Source organism: Ochotona princeps, unplaced genomic scaffold (genome assembly GCF_030435755.1).
Source record: "Ochotona princeps isolate mOchPri1 unplaced genomic scaffold, mOchPri1.hap1 HAP1_SCAFFOLD_4646, whole genome shotgun sequence".
Lineage (NCBI taxonomy): Eukaryota > Metazoa > Chordata > Mammalia > Lagomorpha > Ochotonidae > Ochotona > Ochotona princeps.
In genome coordinates, this window is record NW_026696646.1 from 1 (window position 1) to 16,157 (window position 16,157).

The 16,157-nt window shown below is 39.3% G+C and overlaps 1 protein-coding gene across 1 annotated transcript; it reads left to right on the plus strand.

The window, feature by feature from the left end:
• Positions 1 to 1,213: 1,213 nt before the first annotated feature.
• LOC131478859 (eukaryotic translation initiation factor 3 subunit M-like) lies at positions 1,214 to 15,220 on the plus strand. Its single transcript, XM_058659421.1, has 11 exons — positions 1,214 to 1,292; positions 3,525 to 3,715; positions 4,481 to 4,650; positions 6,994 to 7,117; positions 9,069 to 9,163; positions 9,875 to 9,949; positions 10,663 to 10,877; positions 12,532 to 12,739; positions 13,832 to 14,072; positions 14,708 to 14,838; positions 15,091 to 15,220. Exons 1-11 carry the CDS (start codon positions 1,214 to 1,216, stop codon positions 15,218 to 15,220), a joined length of 1,659 nt encoding a protein of 552 aa, XP_058515404.1.
• The last annotated feature ends 937 nt before the right edge of the window (positions 15,221 to 16,157 follow it).

Sequence of the window (16,157 nt, forward strand, 5' to 3'; positions counted from 1 at the left end):
TATACTTTTTATTTGCATTCTCTCCTTGTTTCCAACGCTTTTACTTATACATATACTTTGCTAACATATATATACGTGTGCTTTGCTTGTGCATGTATTTTACCCATCGCTTTTCCTTCTGCCAGGTCTGTGGCTGCTGCTGCTTCTGCGTCGGCGGTGGCTGTCACTGGAGTACTACTGCGTGTACGGCGTCTTGCATGGGGCGCCCTTGTAGTCGCAGTCTGTTCATACGTTTTTCTCATTTGTATGTACGAAACAAGAGTATACGTACTTTTCAGCAGATTGGCTATCTCTGTGGTTGGGAATTGCTCCCTTCTTTGTCTGGTGCATTCTGGGTCTTTCTATCTCGCTCCCTCCGGCCACCTAACCGACCGTGAGTATATAACGTACGCCCTGCAAAAGCATTTGCCCCGATTGACTGTCTTAAGGGATTGTCTGCATATTTCTGATGCTGCCTCTCTTTTATATGTTGATCCCGCTCACACTGTTGTTGCCGTCTTTCTTCGTTGCTACCGGTGAACTGTAATGCATCGTCCTGTACGGCGTCATCCTAATACTACTACTACGGCGGTGCCTAGCCGTTGGCTTGTGCATATCATCTATGATTTAAGCTTTCTTGACTCTGGAATGTGGTGGTGTTTTTAGTTTTCTTCGTTGGCGGTAGGTTTTTCACGTGAAACAAGCTCTGCTGTTGTTCAGAAGAAAATGTTGCTGTGAACGGAAAAACAGACTTACTATCAGTTTTTATATTTCTTTCTCCTTTTTTTACGGGTGCGAGAGAGGTTTTAAGGGCAATTTCCGACTTCGTTCTTCTCAGCTGAACTCTATCTTCCTCGAACCCAGTCACCTCCGCCCATCCTCGTATGAATTTCACTTCTGTATAATTCTCACGCTAATTTGTTTTCAACCCCGCGAAAATCCTCTTCTTTGTCAGCATCTTTTGTGAAGAAGTAACTCACCAGAGAAAGCGGGAACGTGTACTTCAATGCCTGCGTGGTAATGACTTATGATCAACTGTGGCTGCTGTCACTACTCTTGCAGAATTGTGCACTTTTGAAGTACTTTTGAGTGGTGATTTCAGTAATCGACAACTTCAATTCTGATATAAAGATTCCGTTTTTCTCTCTTTGCTTCCTCCTCTTCCCTTTTTCCGTATATATTCCTGTGGATTATATTTTCATAGGTACTCCTGCCCCACACTCTCCCACACACGATGACGACTTTTGTACCCTTGGCGCCCGACAGTGAGGGCACTGCCTCGGCTGCTGCTGCTGCCGACTGGCTTCTACAAAGTAAGTTATTAGGTACTACCCTCGTCTCCACGTATAAGGTCCTTTTTATCGCCTCCTTATGTACATAGTTCTATTTATACATTTGTATATTAGTTGCCTACGTCTAAATGTATATATGTGTGAATACATGTACAGATAAATTCGTACGTAGGGGTCCACACTTCAGACTCTGACGAAGAGATAAATAATATGTATGTATGTACATAACTGTCCAAGTACTGGTGGCGGCAACTGGTCTTTGTAGATAGGTGAGACCTTCTCTTTGTGACGATCATGGAGATGTATATATATGTACATGGAAACACATATTTTTGGCTACGCTGAAGCGAGGGAGAAATACTGATATTGATTGATATATATATATGAGTACATACACATATATGTGTGTAAAACTGTTGTGTATATATATATCTATGTTTATGTATACAAATAAGTGTGACGGTCTTTTTCTAAAATACATATATGTGTAAGTATTTGTGCAGGGTTTTTCTGTGTCTTCATATCAGAAAAATGTCTATGCAGATGATTTTCCATGTATAACTGCACGAATGTATACATTATTCCATGTCCACACACATACGAATTTAGAACTAGAAGGATGTTATCATCGTGTACATAGATGTGTTGATAGGCGGGCAATCATACCTGATACCCACGTTTACCCCACAACAGTATATATACATTTATATATATATATTTTTTTTGAATATTATATATAATACATATAATACATACTACAACATAATATATATATATGTAACATAAATGTATGTAGGTATGTATCGCATACGTTACATATATGTAAGTGCATGTGTAAATACATTTCATCAAGTATCAGCGCAGGTGTGTGGTTCTGTAGGAATTAGCTTTCGGCTGTGGTGAGGGTTTTTTTTTAGAGTACCCAGTCAAACGAGGAAGAAAGCAGTCTTTTTATCATGAGCACACACAGTTGATCTATCTGCTGAGAAGATTTGCAGCTTTTCTAAATTCAAATTTAAATACATATATATGAGAAATCCCCTTCTGTATTGTAAATGGGAGAGATAATAACTTTTCCAATCAATCATAGGCAACTACGCGCCTTATGTAGCGAGCGTAAAGACGATATTCACATTTCTAGCATATGTACGTATAATGTATATGTATGCTTTATCGTAATAGTGTGCAGGGAAGATAGTAGCCCTTCCGTTTCTGTGTCTGTGTATACATGTATATGTATGTAGACTCCCTTTTTGGGAGTGACTCTGGGGAAATCTAGTACCCCTCCCCCTATATATATATATATACACATAAAAAAATATAAATATATATATATACATAGATACATGGCCCTTAAATATTGGGTGCGAGAAAGGTAGCATCTTTTCTTTCTCTCTCTCTACATATACATATGTATATATGTATACATGTGTGTGTATGTCCGTTCAATTACGGTGAGTGTAGAGAAGATAGAAAGCGCTCTCGCATCTACATAATACATGCATATATATATATATATGTATATACGTCTGTATGCTCTTTGTATGGTCTTCATATTTCAAGAGTGCATGTCAAATCCTTGTATGTGTGTATGTTTGTATGTGTGTATATATGTACATACGTGCGTATATGTATATATATATATGTATATATGTATGTATGTGTTCTCTTGCCTATAGGGTGTATTTTGAGTGAGTTATGAGAGGGACATATACATCTTATATCTATGAATCATGATGTGTATCAACGTGTTCAGACGTTGTTGTTATCGTTGGTACTGTTGGTGGTGGTGGTGGTGGTAATATGAAGTTCATTTTGATTGAGAGTATGATCCAAGCATGTATAACATATATTTTATGAGTTATGTTGTATATTCACGTACTGAAATGTCTGTTGTTTTGTTGTTGCTTTAGTTACTGTTAATAGTACATATATATATATGAGTTATGTTGTGTATTTACGTAGTGAAATGTCAATTGTTGTTGTTGTTGTTACCTTAGTTGCTGCTGAGATAGTGGTGGTGGTGATATGAAGAAGTCTCTTCTAAGTGAAATATAACCATAGCATATATGTATATATATGAATTGTGTTGTACGTTGGCGTACTGAAGTGTATGTCGCTAGTGTGGTTGTTGGTGTTCGTGTAATTTGCGGTGGTGGGGGTAATAGCGGTGGTGGTGGTTGTGTGATAACGATAATGCGGTTGTGTATCGACTGCTTTGGGCTCCTTCTTCCTAATGTTCTGTATATGCAGTAATAGTAAAAGAAAATAAAGAACGAGCGAATGCATATTACAATCAGTTCCTCGAACAATTTGAACTCGACGCGACAACAGGAGAGCAGCATATACGTGATCATATGCAACTCTTTGAATTGTTTCTGTCGGAGCATGCATTAGTCTTCGAATATGCAGCAAAAGCACGACAGCAACAACAGGAGCCGCAAGCAGGAGGAGCGGGGGGCAGCAGCAGTGGTGGTACTGGCGGTAGTAGTAGTGGCGGTACTGCTACTGCTGCTGGTGGTGGGGGTGGTGTTACCTCGTCGGATAAGAAGGATACAACTACGGCTGCTTCTTCCGGAGGAGAGTCAGTAAGTCTCTATTATATGAGACCAAAACATTATCTCTATAATACATATGTAACTATATATATTGAGGGAAAAAATGTGTACTATGATTCTTATAACCTTAATACAGAACGAATAATACTCTTATCAACGAGAAAAACACGCAACACTGTCTGTGTGGAGCGAGTGGGGGTGTCTTAATCAATTTTAGAGACTAGTATGGTTGAATGTGGTGGTATTTCCACATACGCTACTGTTGCATCATGTTGTTCTGGTCAACTCAAAGACGATAGTAGTACAAGTAGTAGTGCAGTCGTGTCATGATGGGTACGTGTGTGTGTGTATGTGTGCCATGTACCGGTTTATATGTGTACTTAATATGTGTGTGCATGCAAATGTTGCTATGTAGGTGGGTTGGGGCGGGGGGGGGGGGGGTGTGAATGGGTGTGTACGCATGTGCTGCTATATATTGAGTGTGTCTGCATGTTGTACATGTTGTTATGCATGGAGTGTGTCTGCGTGTACTACATGTTGTATGGATTGAGTGTGTCTGCATGTACGTGTTGTTATGTATGTGCTTCACATTATTTGTGTATATATGCATGTGTACAAGTGTATAAGTATGTGTATATGTGTTTTTAATAGGGGAAGAAGAGCTACGCGGAGGTTTTGCATGAAGTGGAAGATTTCTTTTCGCTGCTGATGGCGATGGTTGTCCTCCGCATGCATGACCCCGAAAAAGCGGGTCATGCTGCTGCCACTTTCTGCGCTGTTTTTCGTTCATCTACTGAAATGCCAGAGTTCCGCTTGCACCTGTAAGTCATTATTGACTCTCCAAAAACACTTACTGTCACCAATACTACTCTTACTACCAGTACTATACTAATACCACTACTACTACTACTACTAGTGCTGCTACTACTACTACGACTACTACTATTGAGTATACCACATATTTACAACTATGAATATTACTCTCTCTATACCTGGTGTACAGCAACAGAAAGTACTACTACTGCTGCTACGATTGGTACCACTACTATTACTACTACTACTGTTAACTCTGCTGCACACTTACTATTACCAATACAACTGTTGAAACTACTACTGTCCATATACTCTCCTACTACTACTACCACTACTACTACTATCACTACTACCATACCTATCAACTACCCCACACACTTACTACTATCAGTACTAGTATCACAACTACCACTACTGACAGTACTACTCTAATGCTATTACTACTACCACTGTTGTCGTTATCAACTATCTCACTAACTACACTACAATACTACTGTCACTACTACTATGTATACCACTGCAACTATTGCTATCAACTATCCCACACATACGCTACTATCGATACTACTGTTACTAGTACTACTATTATTATCATTATCATCAAAACGATTGCTACTAATATCGCAAATAACAACCATCCCACGCACTGATTATTATTATTGCTATTGTTTCTACTGGTGCTAATGCAACAATAACTACAGCTAATACCGCTGTTAAACTCTTTCACACTGAGTTCTACCGATGCTACTATAAGTAGTGCTGTCGCTGCTATCATTACTATTACTACTACTTGTACGTATCAACACTATTATTGCTGTCAGTGCTACTGACCTTCCCACACTTACTACCATTGGTACTGCCACCAATATAACTATCAACACTTGTAGCATCAGTATCATTACTTCCACCATCGCTAACAATATCAGCAACACTACTAGTACTACTACTATTACTCCATCAGCAGCACTACTACTAGTAGTATTGCCCCTGTAACTACTACTACAGCAGCAGCAGTACAATACTCCTCCTCAAGGAAACACTGTACCAACAGCACTAATACCAGGTATAGTACTACTATCATAGAAACAGCACTACATATATGTATATATATAGCAGCGTTATATATGCAACAGGACTATATATATATATATATGCAGCAGAGTACCAACTACTGTTATTACCACTGCAGGAGCACTACTACCAGTACTACTACTACTACTACAGCAGCAGCAGCAATACTGCCACTACTACTGCTACTATCGCAGGTGCACTACTACTACTACTACACCACTACTACTACTACTACAACCACTTGCAAAGTCTGCTGCTGCACGTGCGGCGTGGCAACACCTTATTATCGTCTTCACTGCGAAAGCAACTGTAGCATGCAGCATAATACAGCATTATATTACTGCATTTACTGCAAACACAGGAACATCTAGGAAGATGTAGCAACATATATTTATATGACCTTTACAACACAATGTAGTTATACTATCTGCCCTATTAATTATATATATATATCACTTCGTTGCAAAACCAACATCACCATATACTACTCTGATAACATATTACTTCTTCACTAGAACAGTAAGAAGTGGCTCGTGAGGTGGCAGTACATCTCGTATATGCTGCATATGATGAATATACTCTTTGTGTATTAATTGTATATGATAAAGTTGCCTTTGCTGCAGTATTATTAACTCATGCTTTCCCTGCAGCTCAGTATCATATATGTGTATATATTGATATTGTTTGCAATATGCAGTGTATTAAATATATGTATATAATGATATTGTTCGCTATATGCTGTGCGTGTGTAGTGTATAATAATGTTTCCTCTACTGCAGCACTAATAATACTACTTGCTTGCCTTGCAGCACAATACAGTATGTATATACGTGATAGTAGTAAAGTATGTAATATATTTTTATCTGCAAAATCAATAATTGTAACTACTGCTGTAGTGCTCATTCCTTGACGTACAGCACTAGATATTACATATACATTCACATATATACACAGTAGTATTATTATGTTAATAACACCCTGCCACGGCTTTCAAGTAAGTGCTGTTGATTGTGGTGATGTCAGTATAATGATACTTACACAAACATATATATATATAAATATACATATGGTGTATAATAATAATACCACTGCTGCTGCTGCAGTAGTAGTAGTAGTGCTACTGCTACTTCTTATTCCTTGACCTGTAGCAGAGTCATACATATATATATATACATACAATAAATATATATATATGTATATGAAAACGTCGCTGTTCGACTTTTTTTCTTGCGAATGTGTTTGTTGCTGTGGATATAAATTTTCCTTCTTTTTGGTGACAGACTGCAGTGTCTGTACAACGCATTCCCTCCGTCGTTCCCCTATCGCTTCACGATTTTCGTGGCCGCACTGGAGTATGCCGCAGAGACCAAACTTTTTCATTTAATGCTCCCCTATGTAAAATACGTAAGTATTCTTCTCTCTTTATGATTTCACTAAAAAAATATGTGCATGCAAAAAATATATACTCGTAGAATATGCACATATACATGTGTTCTACCACAACCTGAAGAAAGAAAACTAATAGTGTAGTAATTCCTCTCATGGCCACTATAGTGTGCGAGTATATACACATGTGTGTGTACACGTGCGAGAATATATACATATATATATGCATATATATATACACAGATATACATGTTATGCTTTCTCCTGTTCTTCTCTTCTCCTTCTCTTCTTCTCTGCGTCTCTTGTCTTTCGCTTATATGTACACCACCCCCGCCGAACAGTTATTTCTCATACTGATTTCTAGCTGTAGTCATTACTACTGACAAGGCGTTGTATTGATACTATATTGCTTGGGTCTGCATATATATATATATATATATATATATATATAAATGTGTATACAAAGGATGTCTATACATACTGTACTGCTCCATGTATGTATATCCCTTGCTTCTATTCATGAATCAACAAAGAGCACAGAGACATACACTTTTTTTACATGCATTTTTTCAGTGTTGGATGTGGAGCGTCTATGTTGTGTGAAACTATAGTATATTTACACATATACATATAGAAACAAGTGTATACAAATATATATACATATTGTGAATGTTGTGTATGGGACGCATACGTTGGGTGAAAAGAAAAAAAAATGTACTCGCATACGTGTAGAATTGTATATAATATTATATATATTGTGAATGTTGTGAATGGTTCGTGTATGTTGTGTGGAAAGAGAATATAGACATGTACATACGCATATAAATATATATATATATATTTATATACATATATGTATAGGAAAGGTGCATATAATATTTGTATAATATGTGGTGCTCAAGTGTAAGTGTATATATATATGTATATATTTGTAATGTTCAGTCAGGGTGGCTCATCATATATCACGTACACGTTCTCTCGTTCTCTCCAAATATATATATATATGTATATGTGTATATGTATATATGTATGTATATATGTATATGTGTATGTATGTATATATGTATATGTGTATATGTATATGTATATGTATGTATGTATGTATGTAAATGTATGTAAATGTATGTAAATGTATGTATGTATGTATGTAAATGTGTATATATACGTGATGTTCATCGGTTGTCTATATGAAGCAGGAATGTGCGTCTGTGTATCAGTATCTGCACTACACCATACTACTGCACCTGTGAATATATATATATATATATTGCTTGTCTCTAGTCATATGTGGCGCACTCATATATATATATATACTTATATTATATTTACGGTGTCCGTGGGTCTTGTTATATATAGCAGCTACGTTACATATGTAAATGCTGGTGCTGCTTATATAGAGCGCACTCATATATATATATATATTATATGTGGTGTATATGTGTTAGTTGACATATGTATAGCAGCAAAATCGTATGTATAAATGCTGGTGCTGCGTGATACATAGCTCGCTCATATACGTATATAATATATATATATAGTTTTGGTTTGCCTTTGCATATATATGTATAGTAGCTACATCAAACACATAAATGCGTCACAGACACCGCACTCATACATATGTTCAAATAAATATGTGTGTGTATATATATATAGATATATAGAGATAAATATATATATATATATGTGAAGTCCGTGTGTGGTGTTTCACTCATTTTCCATTATATATGTAAGTGCCGGTGCTGGCTTTTGCTGCTGCTGCTGTTATACTACTTTTTGCTGCTTATGGTGATGTCGTCTTTTCATATGCTCCTGCGATGTCATCTCATTAAAAATCTCTTGTAGCCTGCTGTTGCTCGTTCTGCTGCTGCTGCTGTTGTTACGTGCGCATGTATTTCGTCATACGTCGTGTGTGTATGTGTGTGGGTGTGGGTGTGGGTGTGTGTTTTTGTGGTTGCTCTGTGTCTGGCAGATTAGTGACTGGATGCAAGACTGGAATCTGACGCCTGCTGCGAAGCGGCAGATCTTTTTGATATTAGCCAGTGAACTGAAGAAGCTTGGCAAAAGGTACTACCCTCTATTTCTTCAATATGTCTTCCACCCCACCACTATGTACATATATATATGTACATGTACATATATATATATATATATATATATATGTGTATATATGTACGTATAGCAACATTTGCATATCCGTATACATTCAACTCTCTCTTAAGAGCAACAGGTCTATATGGTATCAGCGAACGAACTGAAGAAGCATGACAAGAGGTACTCTCCATTTTCTCTATATGTGTTCCACCCACTAAATTAATATATATATATATACTTACATCAACCTTTTCATATCCATATATATATGTATATATAAATAAAATTTACCGAATGAAACAAAGAAACGTGGCAGGCACATGTGCACATATACATATATATATGTATATATATTTATATGTTGGGTGTTTTTTTGAGCTTCTGTATATTTGCAATGAATGCACTAGTGCTAAGTAGTAGTGCCTTCGCTTTTTTTTTGTACATTTGCATCAGTCATGCTTGAACTATCATACTTCCTAATCAGTTGTTAATCTCTAATCTTTTGTTTCTCGCTCTCTCTTTACAGATATACATGCGTATATATATTCATACACATACATACACATATACATGTAGATATAGAAACGGTCATTTGGTAGCATTGATATTGTTGTGTGTGTTCTGTCAAATGACATGAGCGTCGTGACTATATGGTGTTGTTCGTATATTTGTGAAAAATTGCAGCGAAGAGGCCTACACGTTTTTGAAGCGCCACGTACAACTCTTTCAACACGAGAAAGAAGAAATTCTAACGGATGGGTGAGCTCCTATTGCTATTGCGGCTGCTGTCAGTGTTCCTGCTGCTGCTTCTGTTTTGCTGCTCTTGCTGTTGTCGTTGGTGCTGCTTCTGCTGCTGCGTCTACTGCTCTTGCTGCTGCTTCTTCTGCTCTTGCTGCTGCTTCTTCTGCTCTTGCTGCTGCTTCTTCTGCTCTTGCTGCTGCTTCTACTGCTCTTGCTGCTGCTTCTACTGCTCTTGCTGCTGCGTCTACTGCTCTTGCTGTTACTGCTCCTGTGTGTTATTTCATCATACCACATATATATATATGCGTGTATAGATGTTTTTATATGTTGTGTGTATCTGTTTGTATTGATTAGATGTAAGTGGAGAACAGAATAGCAGTCAAGCGTGCCTCAGCGTCTCTGTGTGTCTTTGTTATGCTTGTGTATGTATGTGTGTGTATATGTGTCCGTGTCTGTGTGTACACGTATTTCTGTTTGTGTGCATTTGGTATATGTATGTGTGTGAGTGTGTGTACATGTGTGAACTGCTTGTGATGTATGGACTGTATGACAGAAACTGTCTGTTGGTCTGTATGGAGTATTGTCGTTGGTATTTCTCATTATGATGGTGGTGGTGGCGGTACTGCTGCTGCTATTGCTATTGCTATTGATATTGCTGCTGCTGCTCCTGTGTGTGTGATGCTGCATTATTATATGCATGAGACTGTATGATTTCGTTTTTTGTTTTTCAGGGCGACGGTGTCAGCAGCAGCGGAGTTGATTGAAGACAGCATCCGATTGCCAGACGTGATGGTGTTCGATGATTTAGTGAATTTACACGCAGTTCAATATCTGGCACATACATCGCATGCAGAGCTCTTTCAGTTACTGCGCTTGTTTGTCAATAAAGGTCCAGTAGAGTTAGAATCGTTCAAGCAACATTACCCCCATGTTTTCGAAAACCATGGTAAGAAATCATATGTATATATATATATACAGGTACGTGTAATATACCTCTCGTTGACATACTCTCTATCTCTCACACACACACACACACACAAAATGTCTTACAGTGAGGGGATGTGAACACTAAATGCGCTATTAGAAAGTTATCTCAATACTATCCAGCTCCAGCAGCAGCAGCAGCCACATCACCACTGACACCCCCTCATCGTCCAAAACATCCGTGTGACAACAACACCCAGCAGCAGCAGCAACAGCCGCATCACCACTGACACACATGCAAACATACCCGCACACTAACACACACACACACACACACGCTCACACCATGGGCGCATTTTCATATACACTTAACACACTCTGACACACTCCATACACACATACACACACACTCCATACATACACATATATACACACACACACGGTTCAAACTCATGATGCGGGTGACAGTAGCTGTATGTGTCTCAACTACTCGTGTTGCTTGTACTATGTGTCTACTACTACGTATATTCTGCTAGAACTACTGTTTTATATGTCTACTTTTATGTGTGGTTTTCTACTACAACTACAACTACTGCTTCTTGAGGTATTTGGACTGTACGTGTTACATCGTGTGTTTCCTACTATGTGTGTGTATACTATCAACACTACCGTGTGTCTACTACAATCACTACTACTACTCTGTGGCTACAACTACTATGTATCTTCTATTACTACTGCTGCTACCACTGCTACTAGTACTACTAATATGTGTCTACCACTACTACTACTGCCACTAGTATATGTCTCCTCTACTAATCTGCTAATACTATTACTACTACTACTACTATATGAGTACTAGTATACATATTCTACTACTGCTACTACTGTTACTGGTATTTTCAGTGCTATATGTCTTCTACTACTACTACTACTGCCACTATTACTATGAACAATCTATGTGTCTTCCACTACTACTACAACAACCACTACTCTGATCCGTACAGTTGCTGTGTGGGCCCACTACAATTGATTAGTGGAATTCGTATGAGCATGTCGAATTAACACTACTACTACAACTATTAGTAGTAGTGATAGTAGTGGTTGTACGATTGATGCAGTGGGTTGATTGTCGTTTGACGAAGATAGTCAACCAAATAGTAGTGGTAGACACATAGTAGAAGAAGGAGTGATAGTAACAGTAGTAGTAGAATACACAGTAGTTGTAGCCACAGATTAGTAGTAGTAGTAGAAGACACATCGTCGTGTTGATACACACTACTAAGACACAGTAGTTGTAGCCACATAGTAGTAGTAGTAGAAGACACGTTGTCGTGCTGATACACACTACTAAGACACAGTAGTAGTAGCCACATCGTAGTAGTGGTAGAAGACACATCGTAGTGTTGATATACACTACATATATACCATTTGTTTTTGTGCTGCATGAAACACCAATACGTCTCTTTCTTGCTCCTCTTCTTGTCGCCGTCGTCATTGTTGTTTCCTCTATCACTCTTTCACTATGTATATACCGCCACTCCACTCAGGTGCATCAACGAACGCAAGTATATTAGTCAATTGTTTTTAAGAGTAATGATCTGTGGCTTATACCTCATACTCTTAATGGCACACCTACCGCTGAAACTGTCTCTCTGTGCGTGTCTGTTTGTGTGCAGGTCTCAATTACGACCAGTGCCTCGCAAAAATTCGACTACTCGCAATCGCTTCGCTCGTAAACAGAGGGAAGAGAGAGATGTCGTTGAAGTCTATAGCGGACGCGTTGCGTGTAGACGAAGCAGCTGCAGAGGAAGTAGCCGTACAAGCCATCGGCCAGGGCACAATTGACGCAAAAATTGACCAAATGGCAAAAGTTGTTCATATTAGGTATGTGCTCTTCTTTTTTCTCTTCTGTCGACATCTCTGTAAATCTCTCTCTATGCCCATAATACACCCTCACGTATATATACATACATGTATATATATATAATATATATAGTATACATATATGGGTATATATGTAGGTCTGCAGACTAGACGCCACGAAAGGCACTATTGTTTGTCTTAGAAAAGGGATCGCGTACTTCTTTTCCAATGTGCATAACCTAACGTTTCTCTGTCTTCACACACACATACATTTGAATATATATATATATATATATATATGTACAAGCTGTAGAAACCAAAGCACTGTTATTAATGTACCTTTTTTATGCGTCACGATATATATGTATATGTATGTATTAGATATGTGTATGGAATTCCAGTTTATTCACCTGTATACATATATATATATGTGTATGTATATGCATATATAAGGCTGCTGCTGCTGCTGTCACCGCTGCTGGTGCTGTCACCGCTGCTGGTGCTGTCACCGCTGCTGCTGGTGTCACGGCTGCTGCTGCAGCTGTCGCTGCTTGTGCTAGTGCTGCTTGTGCTGTTGCTGTTACGTCCATTTTCGGGGCCAGACTCATAGAAGACGTTTTCAAAGAGATTGCCAAGTCTTATGGAATCTTGTCGCAGCTCCTTCACTTTTTTTTCCTAGCATATACACGTGGTCGTGGTGAGACTGCTGTGTATATGTATTTCTGTGTTCGTCTGTACGTGTCTTGCTGAAGCTGGTAGGACTGCTCTATATATACACATATATATGTATACATATATATATATATACATATGTTGGTGATGGTGGTGAGACTGCTATGTATGTACATGTTTGTGTGTGTGTGTGTGTGTGTGTGCACGTGTGTGTGGGTACACGTGTGCATGTATGCAGGTGAGTCTGCATATGTGTATGTATATATTCATGCGTGTATATGTGCTTACGTGTGTGTGTATATATGTGTCTGTGTATATGCGTGTGTCTGCATGCATGCGTGTATATGTGTGTGTATGTATATATATATGCATATATGTGTCTGTACATCTATGTGCCTATATATATATATGTGTATGTATATGTGTGCGTGTATGTGACAGATCAGCAATGCAGCGTGAGTTTGGTAGGCCGCAGTGGGAAGAACTGTTAGAACGCCTGGAGTGTTGGCAAGACGGAGTGCGGGCTCTGTTGAGTACTATGAAGATTGTCAAGCAACAAGTGTCTGCAGCAGCTGCCGCTCAGGCTTCTTCTAACGCAATGCTGCCTTCCAACGTATCTGCTGGTGTTTCGTTTGGACCTGGCGCTTCTGGCGGTGGTACTCCAATACCAGCTGCAGCTCCAGTAACAGATCCGTTGCTCTGAGTTATGATCACACAAGCTCTTACGACTACTACTACAGCAGCAGCAGACGCAAGAGCAGAAGCAGCAGCTCTTTCGCTCACACGGTTGTGGGGTGGATTTGTAAACCCGCACAACCTACCCGAGCAGCAGCATCACTCACACCCACGTAGTGTGGTGGAGTCCTAGTAACGTAACGCAGCAGCAGCAGCAGCAACAGCAGGAGCAAGAGCAGTCCCCCACACACACCCATGTGTGATGGAGTCATAGTGAAGCAATGTAAAGCAGCAGTTGCTGCCAAGAGATCTATTCCAACTGCTACTGTCAGAACTGACTGCTTTGCTGCTATTAGAACTGACTGTTCTGCTGTTGCTAGAACTGATTGCACTGCTGCTACTGAAACTGACTGCTCTGCTGCTGCTCTTTGCTGCTCTGCTTTTACTGTTACTACTTGTAGTAGTATTACTCCGTGGTGGTGGTGCTGTTAAGGGTTGTGGGTGTGATGTGGTGGTGGTGGTCAAGTAGCAAAAGAACGTGGTGTTGATGTGGTGGTGAGATCCAACGCGGTTGCTGTTGCTGATAGTATGTGTCGCATGTTATTGGCCGTGTATGAATAGCTCCTCATTTTGTGGTTGAAGAAACTAGCCAGCAGTATTACTGAAATACGAGAAGGCGGCTTTATTGACAGCGGAGCACAAGACGGAGAAGAAAACGAGAAGAAAAAACCTACATACGGCACATATCTACTCGTGAGCAGAAGTATGATAAAGTGCGTGTGTAGTACTCTTGTAGTTGTCACATCTGTACTTGGTAATAGGCAGGACGTGCTTATGGCACAAGCAGCGAGGGAACAAAGAAAGGAATTGCTAGTCTGTGATGCAGCAGCAATATGTGTGAATATATTTCAGTAAGAAGTATATAGAGTGCATTATATCGGGGAGGTAGCAGGAGGCAACCTGAAGAAAAAATTCGAAGCATAGACGTGTGTGAATTCAAGTGAAAGCGCGTAACCCAACGGCAGAAGCATTTCACCGAAGCTGCAGCAGCAAACGGAAACGGATGTTGGAGAGAAGGCGGAGAAGCTCTATATTCGTACTCGTAGTAATATAAGTGTTAGTAGTAATACTATCAGAAGTGTTTTTAGTAGTTGAAGTAGTAGTTATACGTTTGACTTGCGCGCTTCTACGTATCATTGTAGTATTGTGGGTGGAAGGTGGTGCTGTCGTTAGTGTGTGTGTGTGTGTGTGTGTGTGTGTGTGTGTGTGTGTTGTGTGCCTCCCCTGTTGGCTAATGAGATCTCTCCCCACTGCCACAGTAAATTTGCTACTATTCTACTATTACTACTTCTATTGCCACTAATCGTACTACTACCCGTACTTCTAATACATACAGAGACGACAACGCTTCAACAGAAGAATTGTAGTGCATGTATGTACGTACCCAATGGCATGTGAGCAGAAGGTGTAGAAGGGGTCTGTCAGGGGGAGCTGTAAACTGTCCATGACGCAGCGCGTCAGCCTTGAAGAGTGAAAAACATGAGAAAAAGAAGAAGGAAACAATTGCTGGGTATTCTCTGAGCCAGAGTTTTCCCGCTATATAAATGTATATATAAACATATATATATGCGTCTACGTGAACATATATATATATATATATATATATATGTACGCTGGTGATTTGGTGAGAAGAGCCCCTGGTGTTTCCTTTTTCATTCTGTCATCTCCGTGTCGTTGTGCAGTGTATACCACATGACTTCCAACCACTTGGATGCTTACGCGAAACCGTAGTGCAGTAAGAGTAAGTAAGTATAAATGTGTGGACAGTTGAAGCAGCAATCGTCTACCTGTTTTTTGAAAAACAAACGGATACATATATGTATATTCAGGCAGAGCCTTTCCTTGGCGTCGGGAGCAGCTTCCTGTTGATTTCTTTTTGAAAAAAAACAGGTGATACGGTTGTGTACAACAAATCACTGATACCACCCTGCTATATATAGACGTGGAGGGCGCCTTGTCTGCTGCCCGTACATCCCTTCTCATAGAGCAAGGGGTAATGAGGGTTGTACACTAACAACTCTCCAATCCAGTG